The sequence below is a fragment of the Artibeus jamaicensis genome, unplaced genomic scaffold (assembly GCF_021234435.1).
Source record: "Artibeus jamaicensis isolate MK-2021 breed Jamaican fruit bat unplaced genomic scaffold, CSHL_Jam_final contig_452, whole genome shotgun sequence".
NCBI lineage: Eukaryota > Metazoa > Chordata > Mammalia > Chiroptera > Phyllostomidae > Artibeus > Artibeus jamaicensis.
The window spans coordinates 5,174,596-5,193,736 of NW_026521837.1; the positions used below are offsets into that span (position 1 = coordinate 5,174,596).

General features: G+C 37.7%; 1 protein-coding gene across 3 annotated transcripts in view; it reads left to right on the forward strand.

Annotated features, from left to right (window-relative positions):
• Positions 1-19,141, forward strand: part of NUDT9 (nudix hydrolase 9) — a 49,391-nt gene that overhangs the window by 16,726 nt on the left and 13,524 nt on the right. For all 3 annotated transcript variants that reach the window (XM_037132386.2, XM_037132384.2, XM_037132385.2), the window contains 4 exons: positions 1,927-2,013; positions 8,787-8,898; positions 10,417-10,563; positions 12,113-12,197. In XM_037132386.2, the coding sequence (XP_036988281.2) occupies positions 1,927-2,013; positions 8,787-8,898; positions 10,417-10,563; positions 12,113-12,197 (431 nt within the window). The remainder of the gene's footprint in view (positions 1-1,926; positions 2,014-8,786; positions 8,899-10,416; positions 10,564-12,112; positions 12,198-19,141) is intronic.

Genomic DNA, 19,141 nt, shown 5'->3' on the forward strand with positions numbered 1-19,141 from the left:
GGATCTTTTTAAGTCAGACTGTCCTTGTATTTGACTTATTTCTTAGGTTCTTTTATTGGTAAAATATATTAAAAGATATGCACGAATATAAAAGGATAGGCAGCAAAGGCAAGATAGCATATTGCTTTAGTCCAGACTCTTGAACTAATAGAAACCAACTCTAGCTTGCCTAAAGCAAAAAGTGAGGCTTATCTGTACTCCAGGCCTGTGCGGTCATCTCAAGGAGCCCAAAGCAGAAATTTAGCCAACTTTAGGAATGGGTAATACTGGAAAATCATCAGGACTCATTCTCCCTCAATTTTGCTTTTCTTTATATGTTGCCTTCATTTCTCCTCTGTAAACAACTGTCTCTGCTTCTGAGGCTACAGGATAGTCTATATGTCTTTTTCAAAACCTCTAGTTTACAAGTTACAGGTATAGATATCTCAAAAATGAACATTCTGTTTTTAAAATTTTTTATTATTATTATTTTCTACCCCTCACCTGAGGATGTGTGGATTGATTTTTAGAGAGAAAGGATGGGGTGAGTTGGGGGTTGGGCAGAGAAAGTGAGAGAGAGAGAGATAGACATAGAGATAGACAGAGATAGACATAGAGATAGATAGATAGATAGATAGATAGATAGATAGATAGATAGATAATTGATGTGAAAGAGAAACATTGATCAGTTGCCTTCTGTATGTGCCCTGACTGGGGATTGAACCCACAGCCTTTTGGTGTGTGGGATGATGCTCCAACCAACTGAGCCACCCAGCCAGGGTTACATTCTGTTTCTTAATATATTGGCTTTGATTATTTGTGTTCAGGGGTAAATCGTTACGTGGAATAAAACCCTGCCCCTCCTGTGAATTTCAAAAGTAGAATTATTGTCACCTGGCCAGGTGTCTTTCTGTCTTTATCTGAAGTCTTGCTGAAATATTTCTCTCTTTTCTTTAAAATTGAATTTACTAGGGGGACATTGACTAATAAAATTATAATAGGTTTCAGGTATACAATTCCACAGTGCTGAAATATTCATAAGTTTAGTACAAAACAACATAAAAATTCATTTAACTTTAATAACAGTCATGTGGAAGACCAGAATAAAAAGCAATGTCTGAAACAAAAATTTTGGCAAGTTACTCTTACCTACTGGGAGGAGAAAAGATACAGCCTTAAATAGGTAAGGTTGCAGATTGGGGTGTTTTACTGACACATAATGATGAAAGTTGAACATGTAACAAAATATTGATGGAAAGAAAAACATTCAGGCATGAATCCTATGTTTACCTGTCAGACTTTTTATTGGGTTATGGCATTGGATTAAATAGCAAGTTGGCATTTTTATATAAAATTGTTTTCTTTAACAAGTGAATACTTGAAGTACTTGAAATTTTACTACTACCTCATTATATGCTATAAAATATGTATTACTAATAATAAAAATTCAGAACCCACTGATGAAAAATGGACTGTAAAATGTAACAAAAAATATTTTGATGGGAAGGGTTCTGGGAGAGTGGAGCAGAAAGAGAGGGTGATGAGAAAGTGAAGACAAGTGTGAGAGTCTGGAGTAAATTTTTGCTGTAATAGAGATGGATGATTAGGTGCAGAGCCTCTTATCCTTCAAGATTTAGGAGTTCAGTAAGGCTTTAGTCTGTATTTAGGAGTACATGCAAAAACAAACAAATTCTTAAATTGTAGAACAGCTTTGGAAATGAGATCCTGCACCTGGATCAAGCCCAGAGCTTAAGACACGCACAAAAGAAAAGTTAAATAACAGTAGAAGGAAATATGTGCTTTCAGTGCTAGATATGTGATAGTGCTACTGGGTTTAGGTGGAGATACTAATTTCTTTTATTGATATTGCTACCCTTTATTCGGCCATATCAAGTTGCATTAGAAAAGATGAACCCATGCAGTTGGTTTTGTTTTTTGTTTTTCCAGAAATCCTGCAGGACGGACAGGATTAGTTGGCCGAGGGCTTTTGGGGCGATGGGGCCCAAATCATGCTGCAGATCCCATCATAACTAGGTAAGTAGTAAGAAACCATTTTAGTAGCAGAGAGCTAAGTGATTGGAAAAGTACAGACTGTAACCTTGTGTTTACATATATACATGTTTTATACACACATGTATTTATACATACACATAGAGACATCCATATACACTATGTATACACACAAAATCTATATGTTGAAAGGACTTTATGTGAAATTACAGTGATGGGGTATGTGTGAAGCTACAGTTTTTGTTGTATGTAACAGTTGCCAGTAAATGTTTGTGAGTGGACAGAGCCATCATTCACCTTCTTCTTATCCTTTCTCTCTGTAAATATCCCTGTAAATATTCTGTTTCTTTAAGTAAAATAGTGTAGTGCAGATTCCTGAACCAGATTGCCTGGGTTCAAATCTTTGTTTATACAACTTATTCACACTGAAATCTTGGACAAGTTTCACTTCTCTGTGCCTCATTTTCCATATCTGTAAAATAAAAACAGTAATATAGCTACTAAACAGGGTTATTTTGAGGCTCAAATGGGTATTTTAAAGCACTTACTACAGTATCAGGTACATAATAAATGCTATATAAATTATCTTTAATAAATGAAAGTTGCCCCGGCTTGTGTGTCTAGTGGATTGAGTGCTAGCCTGTGGACCAAAGGGTTGCTGGTTCGATTCCCAGTCAGGGCACATGCCTGGGTTACAGGCCAGGTCTCCAGTAGGGGGTGTACAAGAGGAAACCACACACTGACGTTTCTTTCTCTCTCTCCCTCCCTTCCCCTCTGTTTAAAAATAAATAAATCTTTAAAAAAGTAAAAAAAAAAAAAGTAATAAAAGTAACCTGCCTTCTTTCCATTCTCACTGTGTCTGCCTTTAGCTGTCTCTCATCAGCTTGTATCTGGATCCTGGTAGCAGTATTCCAGCTGGTCTTCTTGCCTCCAGTCCTGCTTCCCTCTCAAATAACCCACATACTTTTGTCAAAGGGAGTGAGCTTTCTAAAATCTAAATTGCTTATGGCTTACCGAGCTTAAAGATATCTTCTGGCTCTGTAAGCTTATGAATTTGATAATTTCTTTTCCTAACTTTTCCAGCCTCTTCCCTAATCTTTCCCTCACTGATGCTCATATTGCCAGACTTCACATACACATTCAATTTTTAACCATATTTTATTTTTCTGTTTTCATTCAGTGAAAGACACTGTAAACAAATAATTTTTTATTATTTTTAAAAAGATTATATTCATTTATCTTTAGAGGGGAAGGGAAGGAGAGAGGGAGAGAAATATCAATGTATGGTTGCCTCTCATGTGTCCCCTGCTGAGAACTGGCCTGCAACCCAGGCATGTGCCCTGACTGGGAATCAAACCATGATCCTGTGGTTTGCAGGCCCACACTCAATTCACTGAGCTACACCAGCCAGGGCCAAATAATTTTTTTTTAAAGAGCAACAAGCTAGGAACTCTGTGTGTTGAACATGTTATTTTATATTACAACCTTGACCCTTACTTATGATTTGTTTCGGTCTGGAATTCTTAAAAACAGATGTTGTCTTTTTAATTATAATTTTGTTGATTATACTATTATAGTTGTCCTAATTTTTTCCCCTTTGCCCTCCTCCACCCAGCACCCCTTGTATCCTCAGGTAATCCCCACACCTTTGTTTATGTCCATGGGTCATGCATGCAAGTTCTGTGGCTACTCCATTTCCTATACCATACTTTACATCCCCATGGCTGTAACTACCAGTTTGTATTTCTTAGTTCCCTTAAATCTTCACCCCTCCCCCCGCACCTGGCAACTATCTCCCTCCCATCTGGCAACCATCGAAATGCTCTCCGTATCCATGATTCTGCTTAACTTCTTTATTAGATTCAACTTTTGATAGATAATGTATTTTTTGCCATTTTATTGTTCATACTTTTGATCTTTTTTCTTAAATGAGTCCCTTTAACATTTCATATAATAATGGTTTAGTGATGATGAACTCCTTTAGCTTTTTCTTGTCTGGGAAGGACTTTATCTGCGCTTTGATTCTAAATGATAGCTTTGCTGGGTAGGGCATTCCACTTTTCATGACTTCGAATATTTCTTGCCACTCCTTTCTAGCCTGCAAAGTTTCTTTTGGGAAATCAGCTGACAGTGTTATGGGAACTCCCCTGTAGGTGACTAACTTCTTTTCTCTTGATCCTTTTAAGATTTTCTCTTTATCTTTAACCTTTAACATTTTCTTTATTTAACTTTTTTCTCTGTAGGAAAGTATTTTTTTATTGTTCAGTTACAGTGGTCCCCATTTCTTCCCCACTACTGTCCTCAGTCCTACCCACCCCGACCTCCCGTATTCAGTTCTCCCCCCGCACCATTGTCTTTGTCCGTGGGTCCTTTATACATGTTCCTTGATGGCCCTTCCTCTTTTTTGTAGGAAAGTTTTAAATTATAGACTCAATTACTTTGGTAGACATACAGGACTAATAAGATTTCACATCTCATGTCACTTTTAGTAAGTTTTTAAAAAACTTGCCCATATCTTTTCATTGAAATATCTCATTATAGGCTTAACTAATTTCTAATATCGTCTCATTAAATTTTTAATGTCTATAGGTTCTAACGTGATGTTCCCCTTTCAGTCTTACTGTTGGTAATTTGTGTACTCTCTTTTCTTGAATAGGCAAAAAAACAACCTCTTAGGTATTATAACCTCTTTTTTCATTGATTCATGGTTCTTTATTTTCTCATATTTATTTGGATTTGATTCATTGTTTTTTATTCTAGCTTCTTCTTTTTTAAAAAATTATTTTATTGTTGTTCAATTATAGTTGTCTACATTTACCTCCCACCACTATCCCCCCACCCCAGCCAAACCTACCTCCTTCTTTTGCTTCCACCCTCCCCCCCTTGGTTTTATCCATGCGTCCTTTATAGTTGTTCCTGAAAACCCTTACCCCCTTCCCTCCATTATCTCTTCCTATCTCCCCTCTGGTTACTGTCAGATTAAAAAGTTTCTGCATGGCTAAGGAAAACAGCATTAAAATGAAAAGAGAACCAACTATATGGGAAAACTTACTTGCCAAGTGTAACTCAAAGAAGGGTTTGATCTCCAAAATATGTAAAGAACTCATATGACTCCACACCAGGAAGACAAAACAATCCAATTTAAAAATGGGCAAAGGACCTGAGCAGACATTTCTCTAAAAAGGACATGCATTGGGCCCAGAGACATATAAAAAGTTGCTCAGCATCACTAACCATCAGAGAGATGGAAATTAAAACCACAATGAGATACCACTTTACACTGGTTAGAATGGCCATCATAAACAAATTGACAAACAACAAGTGTTGGAGAGGATGTGGAGAAAAGGGAACCCTAGTGCACTGTTGGTGGGAATGCAGACTGGTGTAGCCACTGTGGAAAACAGTGTGGAATTTCCTCAGAAAACTAAAAAGGGAACTGCCTTTTGATCTGGCAGTTCTGTTGCTGAGATTATATCCTAAGAACCCTGAAACACCAATCTGTAAGAACTTGTGCTCCCCAGTGTTCATAGCAGCACAATTTACAATAGCCACAGCAACCTAAGTGCTCATCAGTAAATGAATGGATCAAAAAACTATGGTACATTTACACATTGGAATACTATGCAGCAGAGAGAAAGAAGGAGCTGCCCTTTGTGACAGCATGGATGGAACTGAAGATCATTATGCTAAGTGAAATAAGCCAGGCAGTGAAAGAAAAATACCATATGATCTTACCTTTAAGTGGAACCTAATCAACAAAACAAAAAAGGAAGCAAAATATAACTGGAGACATTGAAATTAAGAACAATCTGACATTAACCTTTGACATTTTAATTATGATGTATCTTGCAGTGGGCCTCTTTGCATTCATCTTGTTTGGAACTCTGTGCTTCCTGGCCTTCCATGTCTATTTCCTTTACCAAATTAGGGAAGTTTTCTTTCATATTTTTTCAAATAGATTTCCAATTTCTTGCTCTTTCTCTTCTCCTTCTGGCACCCCTACGATGTGAATGTTGGAACACTTGAAATTGTCCCAGAGTGTCCTTACACTATCCTTATTTTCTTGGATTCTTTTTTCTTTTTGTTCTAATTGGTTGTTTCTTGCTTCCTCATGTTCCAAAACATTGAATTGATTCTTGGGCTTCACCCACTCTACTGTTGTTTCCCTGTAAATTGTTCTTTCTTTCAATTAGTGTATCCTTTGTTTCTGATGGATCTTTTTTATGCTTGCTGAAGTTTTCACTAAGTTCCTTAAGCATCCTTATAAACAGGGTTTTGAACTCTGCATCTGATAGATTGGTTATCTCCATTTTGCTTAGTTCTTTTTTTCTGGAGTTTTGATCTGTTCTTTCATTTAAGCCATGTTTCTTTGTGTCCTCACTTGGCAGCCTCCCTTGGTTTGTTTTCTATGTATTAGGTAAAGCTTCTATGACTCTTTCTTAGTAGTGTGGCCTGATGTAGTAGGTATTCAGTGTCACAGCCTTGCCTGTCACCCAAGCTGGGTACTTAAGGTGCACCCTCCATGTGGGTGAAGTACCCCTGTCTCTTGTAGCTGAGGTTGACTGTTGTTGGCAGGTCAATGGGAGGGATTTACCCAGGCCAGTCAGCTGCAAGGATTGGCTGTGACCACTGACCACCAACCTCTGCCCTTTGTGGAGGATCAGCTGTACAGGGGCAGGGTGGTGGTACTCTGATGTGGTCTGCAGCTGTCCATTGGGTGCTCAGGCTTTGGTGTTTCACAGGTGGTGCAGGCCAAGGTCAACCCCCACCTGTTTCTGCCTGTGGCCACCTTACATGAGCTACAACACAATCTGCAGATGGCTGCTACTTGTCCTGGGCTTAGAGGTTCCCAGTGAAACCAAGCTATGAACGTAGGCTGGTTTTTGCTAGTGCCAGGCCTGGGGTCTCTTAGCAAGAGGTATGGGGCTAAGGGCTCACTGAGGCCAGCTGTTGCTCATTTGAGAGAATTTAGGAAGTTGTGAAGCCTGAGTCAAGACCAGGCTGCTGTCTTGTTTGTTGGAGGGTTCAGTGGACTCTGCCTTCCTTTCTGTCTGGGAGAAAGCTGTACCCCAGCTCTTGATTTGATTCCAGGCACTTAAGTTTCATCCTGTTTTCCACTGGTACCTTTCAAGTTGCTATCCTGGTGCTGGAGCTCAGAGGTAGTGAGTCTGAGTAAGTCTGTGTGCAGGGTCTTTGGGTGAAACTGCTTGGGACTTCAGAAATTTCTTCTACTGACTTAATCCTTGCTGGTTTTTGCAGGCAGAAGTTACGGGGACTTATCTTCCTGGCACTGGAACCTTGGAACCTTGGGCTGGGGGACCTGTTGTGGGGCTGGGACACCTCTCTCCCAAGATATCCTTTCCTAGTTTTTATTCACCACACTTGCCTGTGGGACCAGACCATGTCACTGCATCTCTGTCCCTTCTACCAGTCTGGATGGATGTGGTTTTTTAAATTTCATAGTCGTTGGATTTCTATTCAACTCAATTTGGCTCTGAATGATTGTTGTTCTAGTTTAGTTAATTTTGATGTGGTTATGTGAGGAGGTGAGCCATTTTTATTTATGACTCCAGTTTGACCTAAGTCCAGATGTTGTTTTTTGTACCAATTATTCTTTCATTTCTTTTTTATTTAAAGATTTTTTTATTTATCTTTAGAGGGGAAGGGAAGGAGAGAGGGAATGAAATATCAACGTATGGTTGCCTCTCGTGTGTCCCCTGCTGGGAACTGGCCTACAACACAGGCACGTGCCCTGAGTGGGAATCGAACTGTGATCCTCTGGTTCACAGGCTTGCATGCAATCCACTGAGCTAAACCAGCCAGGGATATTCTTTCATTTCTAATTACTGCACTAAAAATCTGTCACTGCAGCTTACAATTATTCACTTACATGTCTAGCTCCATTGCTAGATCATAAGCTCTCCCAGGGGAAGAATTATAGGTTAGATATGGTAGTCAGCCACTATATAAAGAAATTTGGAAACTCATATCTAAACTAATTTATTTTGAGTCTCCTACAGATCAGTGATTAGATCATAGGCTTTCTTTTTTAGATTAGTATTGAAGGTTGAAAATCTTTACCTTTGTCTAAGAGAGTTAGTAGAACAATACTTGAAATTTGATGGAGGGAGGTAAATATGGTAGGAGTAGGGAAGGGGAGGGGAAGATTTTTCAACATCTCTGGAAAAGAATGTGTGGTTAGAAAAAAATACATTCTGAAATTAACATCACCTTGATACTTTTTAAAAAAAACCATATGCAGTTTAATTCAAAATTTAAAATTAAACTAAGGATAGATAAAAATATCTAGTGAGATATTTTTAATTGAAAGGGGGCATAAAAATGGAGAAGCACAACTTTTGAGAACTGCTGTACCTGTATCATATAATCTGCTTTTTGATAACAAAAAGTGAACTGCTAAAAGCAAATATTACCAATTACACAGCCTTAATTCTTAAAAAGGATCAGTGAACTTCGAAACAAGACAAAACAAACCTTTTCTGACCCTTCTTTTAAATTCTGTCCTGCTTTTAAACTTATTTGGTTTTATTTTAAAACTGTAAAAACTGTTTATATTTTGAATTTTCATTATGGAGGCTACAATATGTTTTATGGAAAGTAGACATATTTGTGAGACAAAACATTTTTTTTGTAAAAGAAGCTTATTTTAGGTAAATTTATATGTACCCTGTACCCTGTCATAAAGAAAGATACATCTTTATAACTTTGACTCAAACTTGAGATAGAACCTTGGTCTTTGTTCTAAGTTGATTATGATCTTACATTACTATTTACAGGTGGAAAAGGGATAAAACTGGAAATAAAATCACCCACCCCATTTCTGGGAAAAACATCTTACAGTTTGTTGCCATCAAAAGGAAAGACTGTGGAGAATGGGCAATCCCAGGGGTGAGCATTAAAATTAAATCAAATTAATGTTTTAGGTTCTTTTTAGTTGCTTTATTTACCACAGGATTATTGTGTGTGGGTCTTTTCTACTCCATTTATCCCCCTTTCCTCACCACTTCAATTTGTAATTCTTTTGTCTTTCATCACTGCAATGACGTGCCACTTTCGATAACTGTAGGATAATACAGAGTTAGAATCTGAGTCTCAATCTAAAACCCTTGGGAAAGAACATGGATTTTGGAGTTAGACTTAGGCCTTTCCATTTGAATTGAGTGATAGGGAGTTCTGAACCTAATCTTTACAATAAAGATAATCATATTTGTTTTTTTAGGATTACTAGAGATAGCATACAAAACCTCTGGTATAATGTAGGTACTCATGTTGGGTCCCATCTCAGAAATCAGCTCCTACCCTAAGCCCAAGGTAATATTTTTAGCATTTTTTGTTCAATTCTGATAACTTCAGACATGATAAAATAGAAAACTTTTAATTACTATTCCTTATAGTTTTTAAGATTCCACAATATTATCATATTTAATGCCATATTGTAAAATGGAGGTAGTTTGATGAGAGGATGAATTTTTATATACTGCTATTTGCAAGAATGGCTTTTTCTTTGGTAGATAACAGTGGAATGAAATGAACATCTCAGCTGACTGTGATAAAGCCTAGGCTAATTATTATGAGCCAAGCAGTCAAACTTCTCATGCTGAATGTAAAATGCAATAATAACTTTGTCATGGGATTTTATATTTTTATTGCCTCTTGAAATTCTGGTCAGGGAACTCTTATCACTTGATATTTTGAGTCATTCATATAATCAATATATTTTATCAACTAATAATTTAGACATTGAGGATACAACAGAGCAGCATGAACAGACATCCCTGTTTTCTTGGTGCTTACATTACAGTAGGGGGTACAGGTAATATAAATAAATAATTATATGTTAAAAGGTGATAAGTATTAAGGAAGAAGACTAGGAAGTGTTCAAGAGTTTGCCATTTTAGACAGGGGTGGTTAGAGAAGGTCTCCCTGAGAAGGTAACATTTGAGTAAAGATGTGAAGGAGGTGAATAAGTGGATTATGTAGCCACCAGGAGAAAAGCATCTTGGACAGAAGTAGTAGCAGGTTTAAAGGCTCTAAGCTGGGAGTATGTCTGGCCATTGTAGGAAAATCAAGGAGGTCAGTGTGGCTGGAATAGAACAAACAGTGGGGAAGGTGTCAACTTTTGTATTCTTTCTTGCCTCTAGGAGTTCCTTCCTTAGCTGGAAAGGAGTCTAATTGGCTCAGTTTATCATAGGCTAACTGGACTAATTACTGTGGTCAGATATCTGTGAGATACCTGAGAGGCTGCTTCTCATAGAAATAAATGATTTAGAGAATATATGACTGAAGAATGGGGATCATGATTATGAAAAGATAGAATAATAACTGTCCATTGCATCACTTGATAAATATTAGTTGAATGAGTTAAAGCTTGTTACTTTTTTTTTAAAACAAAAATGTGACTCTCAGGGGATGGTGGATCCAGGGGAGAAGATCAGTGCTACACTGAAAAGAGAATTTGGTGAGGAAGCTCTCAACTCCTTACAGAAATCCAGTGCCGAAAAGAGAAAATTAGAGGAACAGTTACACAAACTCTTCAGCCAGGAACATCTAGTGGTAAGAAATGATGATTTCTAGAAAGGATTTAGTTCTGTACATTAGTAAGAATTACTTAAAGTTCACCTGGAAATCTGGTACATTAGTCTCTGAATAAAGTGATATTTTTTATCTTTGTGATGCATATTCATGAAAACAACTTAAATTGTAAATCTTCACTGTACATATATTTCTACTTCAAGTTTTATAACTTAACTTTAGGTCAATTATGTAATTTATTATACAGTTTTTTCCTCTTAGGTTTTTTGTTGTTGTTGTTTTAGACAAGGTGTGAGCTATGTGATGCTGAGTTCACCCATCCAAAAGAAAACCTTTAAAAAGTTTCTTTTGCATGAATTCAGCTCTTTTGGAAGAACGTTTACATTTGTAATTAAGTTATTCAGAGTGTCTCTGGTTTGTAACTATTTGTTAAGATTTAAAAATTACCTTATAAGGTATATGTATTGATACACAAAATAGTAAGGAAAAAGACAGATTTTCTTTCTTGTTGGCTTTTGTTTGGATTACTTTTTTTTCACATTTATATATTTCATTAAAAGAATTTCTATCTATTTTTCCATTACCATATATCTCCCTTATGTTCTCTTCCACATCCACCCACTACCTAGCATCACACTGGTTTCATTGCTTTGTTTACTTTCTAGAGTTAGGAGTTCTTAATTATTTATTTGTGTTGTCTAGTTTTTTGGTTCATATTTGTGTTAGATGACTTGATCCAAATCTTTTCATGAATTAGTAGCTTAAATATTAGTTTTTACTTTGTTTATAGATCTCTTTTGTTTAACTACAAGAATCTATCTTTGTATGTCTGAAGTGGTAGTCACAGAAATTATTAAAACAGGAGAATACTTAAATTATAAAGACTTCAAAAAACCATATGGCCCAAGTATTATTATTTCCACTCTATTCATTAATGTATTTTTTCAAATAGAGAAATATTCAAGCTAAGGAATACACGCACAGTCTATTACATGACATGTAACCTAACAGTTTTTAAAACCAATGAGGAAAATGTGTCTAGAACAGTCTACTTGTGGTGTTCAGTCTCCTTTTCATTGTGTAAAACTTATAGTGAAGTGTTGGAACACCTCTTCATCTTGATTCCCACTAAGCAGGACTTTTGCAAACTTTTCAGCAGAGGACTAATCATTAAATGCAACCTCTTCTCACTATGTAATGAATATGACTTGCAAGTACTATTATTATTAAATTCTGAAATTAGAGTCTGAGGTGTTGAGGGTTTTGTGAATTTTAATGTTGCCTCAAAGATTCTTGAGAATATTGTTCCCTGGGAAATTTAAAATAAGCATAGAGAATGATAATGTTGACGATTTTATAGTATTTATATTTCTTTTTTATGATGGTAAAAATTACATAACATATAATTTATTACCATCTTAACCATTTTAAGTGTACAGTTAATTGCATGCACATTTCTTTGCATGAACAAGATATTTACGTTGCTGGTTCTAATGAAGGTAACTTGCTTCTGCTCTACCCATTTCTGTTTTACTCTATACGTTTTTTTTTTGTCTGCCTCTAAAAAAAGATATATAAGGGATATGTTGACGATCCTCGAAACACTGATAATGCATGGATGGAGACAGAAGCCGTGAACTACCATGATGAAACAGGTAATTATGTTTATTTAACTGACGGTGTTAGAGGATCAATTTAAGTCAAGCAGCCTACTGGGACAAATTAAATATGGACTATTTTAGCATCTTAAGCCAATCAACTTACTGGTTATAGGACTATATTCATATGAAACCAAAATTGTTGATATTAAAAGAATATATAGAAAAGATCCTTAAAAGTGTAAGTTACAGTAACTACTTTTTTTAGTCCATTGATAGCATATAAAATTAAGATTGAATTTATGTACTAAAATGATGTCAAAGACAACCTAAAGTTGTATAGTATGAGTCCATTTGTATAAAATAAAAACAGAAGGTCTTGAAGATTTGGGTAGAAGTGTAGGTAGAATGAAAGAAATGAGATACCTGTCTCACTGTTTGAAATAATTTTAGAACAAGTATGCTCTATTAAAACAAAAAACAACAAATAATTCAGATATTGAAAATTTTTTAAGTGAATGCTTTTTCTCATGTATGGATTTAAAAATTTGGATGGATTGGCAAAATAAAATCTGTTACTATAAAAAGAGGGAAAATCTATCTTAAAGATTATTATGATTTTTATACATTGAATGATATCTTTAGGAATATTTTATTACGAAATTGGACGGTATTTTAAATACCATCTTCAGCATAATGAAATGAGGGTACCATTCTGAGAACTGAATGTCCTCCTCATGGCTCTTTTCTGAGCTCTGTAACTCTGTAAATCACTTGTTCTTTTGAACACACTTTTTTTTTCCTTATAAAATTGGCTGTAACTAGAAGATCTTTCACTTTTACATTCTTTACTTTTGCTTCTTGAACTTGTGATTACTCCCAGCACCATTTCCATTATTGCTGTACAACTACCCCTAACCAGAGTATTAGAGGAGTTCATTCTGGCACTAAGAACCTAGAAGAAATATTTCAGAGGGAGAAGTATGCAAATGTAACTTAGAAGCAGGCCTATATGACTTAAGTGCTGATAAATTTGTTACCTATTTATTTTTGGAGTTAAAAATAATGATCTTTTAGAGGTTGATTATATAATTTTAGTTGTTCAAATTACAGTCTTCACCCTTCTATTGTGTCTTTAAGCTTCAAATATTTCTGGTCTGAAAATTCCCAAATCTCTGCTCTGAGTTTGATTTGGATACTTGCTTTGTCCCTTCAGACTGTGCTTTCTTGCCTTTTAGTATGCCTTTATAGTGGTTTTGAAAGCTTGACAGGATATGTTCAGTAAACGGGTTAGGAACTGAAGCAAATAGGCCCTATCTGTGAAGTTTTGTTTGAGTCAGGCTGTGCGTATTATTTGCTGGTAGTGTAGGTGTCAGAAACTAAAATTTCCTCCAGTGTTTTTTTTGTCTCCTCTGTTGTGTTTGGATTTCCCTAAAGGCTTCTTAAATAAGGTCTGAGTCATGTTTTTCTTTCAGTTGTATTCCCCTGTTATTATACAGACTCTCTACTGATGTGATGCAAGGTGTTGGGGAGAAGAATGCCCCTGGGCTATGACCTTCAGAACTACTTCTCAGCTCTCCCTTTCTACCCTCATCTCCTTAAGACAAAAAAATCTAGTATTGGGTTTTTCTCTTCTTTCAGATTGGTTAGGCCATGGTAAATAGTTTTTCTTGAGGGTAGAATGCTTTGAGGGTATTCAAAATGATTACTTTGCTCTTCTCTCTGCTGGAAGCAAGTGGGGATTTTTCACCAGTATTTACCCCAAGGACCTGGTGGCATTTTGGGAGTTAAAACTTAAGAAAATGTGACCCCTACTCCATTTCATGACTAGATCTCCAGGAGATTTTTCTCTCTCAAGTTAGTCTAAAGATCAGTTTCCAGAAATTAATCAATTACCCTTTAAATGTTTCTACTACTTTGCTAGCTCCAATGGTGGGCTTCCATTCCTGGTAGGTTGTGATTCTTGTATATTTCAGTCTAACTTTTAGCTTCAGGTTTACTTTTTAATTCTGGTCTCCATTGATGGTTGGATATTGTAGTTGCAATGAGGCTACACAAAGAGCTGTCATTTTAGTTTTGGAATTTAGACACTTGAGCTAAAATATATGTTTTTAAGAAGTATCTTTATTGTTTTATTATTATAAAGGTAATTATTATAAAGATAAAGGTAATATGAGTTTATAGTAAATTATTTAAAAATGGATGATGTAAAGAGAAAAAACTTAAAAAAAAAACTAGTTCTTTTACTTCCTAAAGATAAATAATGTTGATTTTGTTTTTTCTTCCAGACTTCTTCTTGCTGTTTCTAACATAAAAATGAGCTCATACTGTATATTCTGTTCTGTTACTTGAATTTTGGTCATTATTTCTTCAAATGTGTTCACTTTCTCTCTTCTGTTGGTATTCCCATGATGCAGATATTATTACCCTTCATATTGTCCAAAATTTTTCTTAAGCTCTCTTTGTTTTTTATTTTTATTTTATTTTTTAAATATTTTATTTATTTTTAGAGAGAGAGGAAGGGAAGGAGAAAGAGAAGGAGAGAAACATCAATTTGTGGTTGTCTCTTATGTGGCCCCCACTGAGGGACTTGGCCTGCAACCCCGGCATGTACCCTGACTGGGAATTGAACTGGCGACCCTTTCGTTCGCAGCCCGCGCTCAATCCACTGAGCTACACCAGCCAGGGCTTTCATTTTTTAAAATTCTTTTTTCTTTTTGCTGTTTTGGATGTTTTTTTCACCTTGACTTCCAAATCACTGGTTTGATTAATCCTCTTTTTTATCTAACCTACTGTCTATTTCTTCCAATGTATTACTTATTTCATATATTGCATTTTTTATTTCTGACTGGCCCTTTCTTACGGTTTCTGTGTCTTTCTTTGTGCTTTTAAGTATCCTTATAGTCATTACTCTAAACTGTATCTGATAAATTGCTTGTCTCCATTTCATCTAGTTCTTCTGGAGGATTTTCTTGTTCTTTAAGTCTCTTGTTCTTATTCTTTTAAGGTCTGTTTCTTTGTCTTCCAATTTTGTCTGCTTCTTTGTATTTGTTTCTACGTACTAGGTAGATCTACAAAACTCTAGTGTAGACCTTTGTCAAATGCTGCTTGTGACTGGCCCTGGGCAACCTGTTTGGAGCTGTCAGTGATCTGTGGCATGTAGCTCCCTCTGCTGGGCCTGTTCGTGTGCAGAAGGAAGCAGGTTGCAACCAAGACCAGCTTTTACTAGCAATGGGCCTGGGGGAGGTTCAACCAAGTCTCAGAGCTCCAAGAGATATGCCTTAGTTTAACTTAGTCAGAGATATAGCTTCAAGCTGTACTCAGTAGCCCACCTTAAGCTCCTCAGGATGTGGCAGAGTAATTTCTGCCACTGACGCTACTACTTCCCCTCAGGCTGATGCCACTTGGAGGGAAGTGCTCTGCCTGGGAAAGGTGGCCTGTACAGTATGGGGAATGACACTGCACAGGGATCCTGGTGGCCGTTCCTTCATTTCTCAGAGGCACCATCCCCAGATTCCCTTCATGCATCTCTGGTCCACTCTGCCCTCCCTCTGCTGAGGCCCAGGGTTAAGCGGCTGCAAGCAGAATTTTGTGTATTGGCCCTTTAAGAGGCTGTCTGCGTGTCCAGACATTTCTCCCTGATAGACAGGTAGCCTGCTGCTTTTCACAGCTGGATGTTATCTGGGTTCCTTTCCTGACTCTGGTGCTGTAGGCTGGGAAGCCCAACTTTGGGTTAAGACTGCACACTTCTCAGGGGAAACACCCGTATGCTGAAATATCCCTTGGGAACTTCAGCTGCCACCCAGGGAAGCCTAGCCAGCCCTCTCACACCTCTTCTGTACTCCCTGACAGTCATGTTGTGGTGAAGTAGTTTCTTCTCTTTGTCCTTGGTTATAAGGCTTCTCTCCAGCTACTGTTCAGTTGGTTTTTCAGGATTATTTCTTTACAATGTAGTTGTGATTCCAGATTGGTCCCAGGAGAGAGAAGGTTAGTGTAGCTTCCACTTACCCACTACCATTTTGGGTCCTCTTGATTTTCCACTTAAAAATACATGGATGCCCCTTGAGAGGAGTGAAGGCTGGCCACCAGACTGGCCTTGTAAGCACAGACTGCCAGAGCTTGGGTCAGCTGCCCATGTAGCATCCAGCAGTGAAAGGCCATGGGGTTTCTATCTGCCAGGGAGAGTTGGAGCCCACTGGAGCCTCATATACATGTCTACATGTCTACATGTCTATGTATGTACACATGCATACAAGTATATACATATATTTATTTTTTAAGGTGCCAAAGAACATGGTTTTTACTTGTAGCCACTCGCCTTAGGTTCTGGTAGTGGGAGGGTGGTGTGAGTTGGTACCACCTGAGCCTGGAGTAATCACCTGAGCCTGGAGTACTAGGCATTGGAGAGCGATGTGGGTCGTGTCTGTTGGGATCCCTCTGCTGGGGCATCTCGCAGTATCACAGCAGCCGGTTTTTGGAGAAGACCAAGGTCCTCCCAAGGGAAAAAACATTACCTTACCCTGTGGGACACCGCTCAGCCCATCTTGTAGAATCCTGCTCACCCTGTCTTCTGGAGTCTTGCTTGCCTTACCCTCTGGATTTCTGTTCGCTCCACCCTGCATCATTTTCCCCCCACCCTACATCTTAACCCCTGCTGAGGAGACAGCAACATAGGCAGACTCGGGGTGTTAGAGATTAGCTTTGGGTATGGCCATTCCATACATGTTCCTAGAAATCAGGCTGGTACTTCTTCCTCATGGGAGAGCCAAAGAAATACCCTCCTGGTTTCCAGCAGACCCAAACTCTGGACTCTGGAGGCCCCACCCACTTTCCTAGTAGGGGCCCAGCTCTGCTGTTTAGGGAAATAATTTGGGACAGAAACAGATGTATGGCTTGAGTGTGGGGGAATGCACCCACCATCTTTTTTGAAGTATGAATGGCACATCCCTCCCTACCACCCATAGAAGATCCGGAAGTCAGTGAGTAAGACTGACAGCCCCTGGGCAGTAGGAGGAAGGAAGGTGGAGGCAGATTCTCTGGTGCCTTGGGATGTTTGCTGACCCAAACCCTGGGCACTTTGCTGATAAAAGCCAGCCTTGCAGCACAGCAAGGCCCATTCAGCCAAGCCCTGAGGAGAGAACCACAAACTGGGAGTCACTTGTAGCTTTAAATAGGCTGCTGAGGGCTAGCCATGGAAAGCATCAGACATTGGCTTACATCATCTTCAGACAACATAAGAGCTGTATGGAGAGGGAGAGGCTAGCAGGCAGGCACTAAACTCTGCTGAGATGAATTCAACTTTGTTCTTTTTTGTAGCTTTATTATTATTATTATTATTATTATTATCCTATTTTACTGTTCTTTATTTTTCTTTCCTATCTCTTATTTACTCTTTCTTCTTCTTCTTCCATTTTCCATCTTCTTCCTTTTCTTATTTTTATTCTTTCTTTGTCCTTTTTTTACTGTTCTTTCTGTTCTTCACTCTTGTTTCTCTTCCTTACCACATCTCATTATCATTTTTCTTTATTTTGGTCTTCTTGTATTTTTTGTTCTCTTTTAATACTCTGTTTCTCTTTCCCTGTTTATTGTTCTTTGCTCTTTTATTGTTGATTTCACTGTTATTGTTGGGGTTTCTTTGCTTCTGTTTATTTTGTTCTGTTAGCACCTGTACAACAGCATACAAGACATGGTTAGGGTTGAGGCTCTCAGTCACCAGCTGGAGGGGAGATCCTACCAACGAATTGGCCAATAACAGTCAAGACTAAAATTCAATAGAGCCCAAATAACCTACACAAGAAACATTCCTAAAGCATTCAGCTGAGGAGATCAAGGAATCTGTATCACTGGGTCTCATAGGACTCTACCACATAAGGCAACACCACAGAGACAGGGAGTCAGAGCAGATCTGTCAAATACAAAGAAACAAACAAAAAGAGGCAGCTCAGAAAGGAGACAAACAATCCCCAAATGAAGGAAAAGGAGGACTCTCCAAAAGAGAGCTAAATGAAATTGGGACAAGCAATTTATCAGACCTAGAGTTCACAGTAATGGTTGTAAGAATGCTTAAGGAACGTGGTGAGAACTACAAGGAACTTTATGATAATTACATCAGGATGAAAAAGAACATAGAAACCATGAATAAGAATCAGTTGGAAATGCAGAATGCATTATCTGAAGTGAATAATACTAGAAGGAATTAAAGTCAGACTAGAAAAATCTGAGGAGTGAATCAGAAGACAAGGTAGGAAAAACAAATGCAATCAGAGCAACAAAAAGAAAAAACTTAAAAGAACAAGGGTAGTTTAAAGGAACTTGGGGAGAACATGGAATGTAAAAATATCTGCCTAATAGGGATACTAGAGGGAAAATAAAATGACCAAAGGAGAGAAAACCTGTTTGAAGAAATAAAGACAGAAAACTTTGCTAACCTGGGAAGGAAAAGATACACAAATTTAGGAAGCATAGAGAGTCCCAATGAAGACAAACTCAAAAGAAACCCACACTAAGACACATCATAATTAAAATGGCAAAGGTTAAAGACAAAGAGAGAATCTTAGAGGTAGCAACAGAGGTAGCAAGTTAGTTACCTACAAAGAAGTTCCCATAAGACTGTCAGATAATTTATCAATCGAAACACTACAGGCCAGGAGGGAATGGCATGAAGTATTCAAAGTAATGAAAAGCAAGGACCTGCAACCAACACTATTCTATCCAGCAAGGCTATCATTTAAATTGAAGGTGAGCCCTGGCCAGTTTGGTTAAGTTGGTTGGAGATCATCATATAACCAAAAGGTTGTAGGTTTCATATTCAGTCAGGCCACATACCTAGGTTGCAGGTTTATTTGCAGTACGGGTGTGGGCACATGCAACCTTCAATCTGGATATATATGGTCTCTGGTTTGGATGTGTATGATCCCTGGTTCAGGTGCATATGGCAGGCTACCAATTAATGCTTCTCTTCATGTGTTGATGTTTCTCTTTGTCCCTTCCTGTCTTGCTAA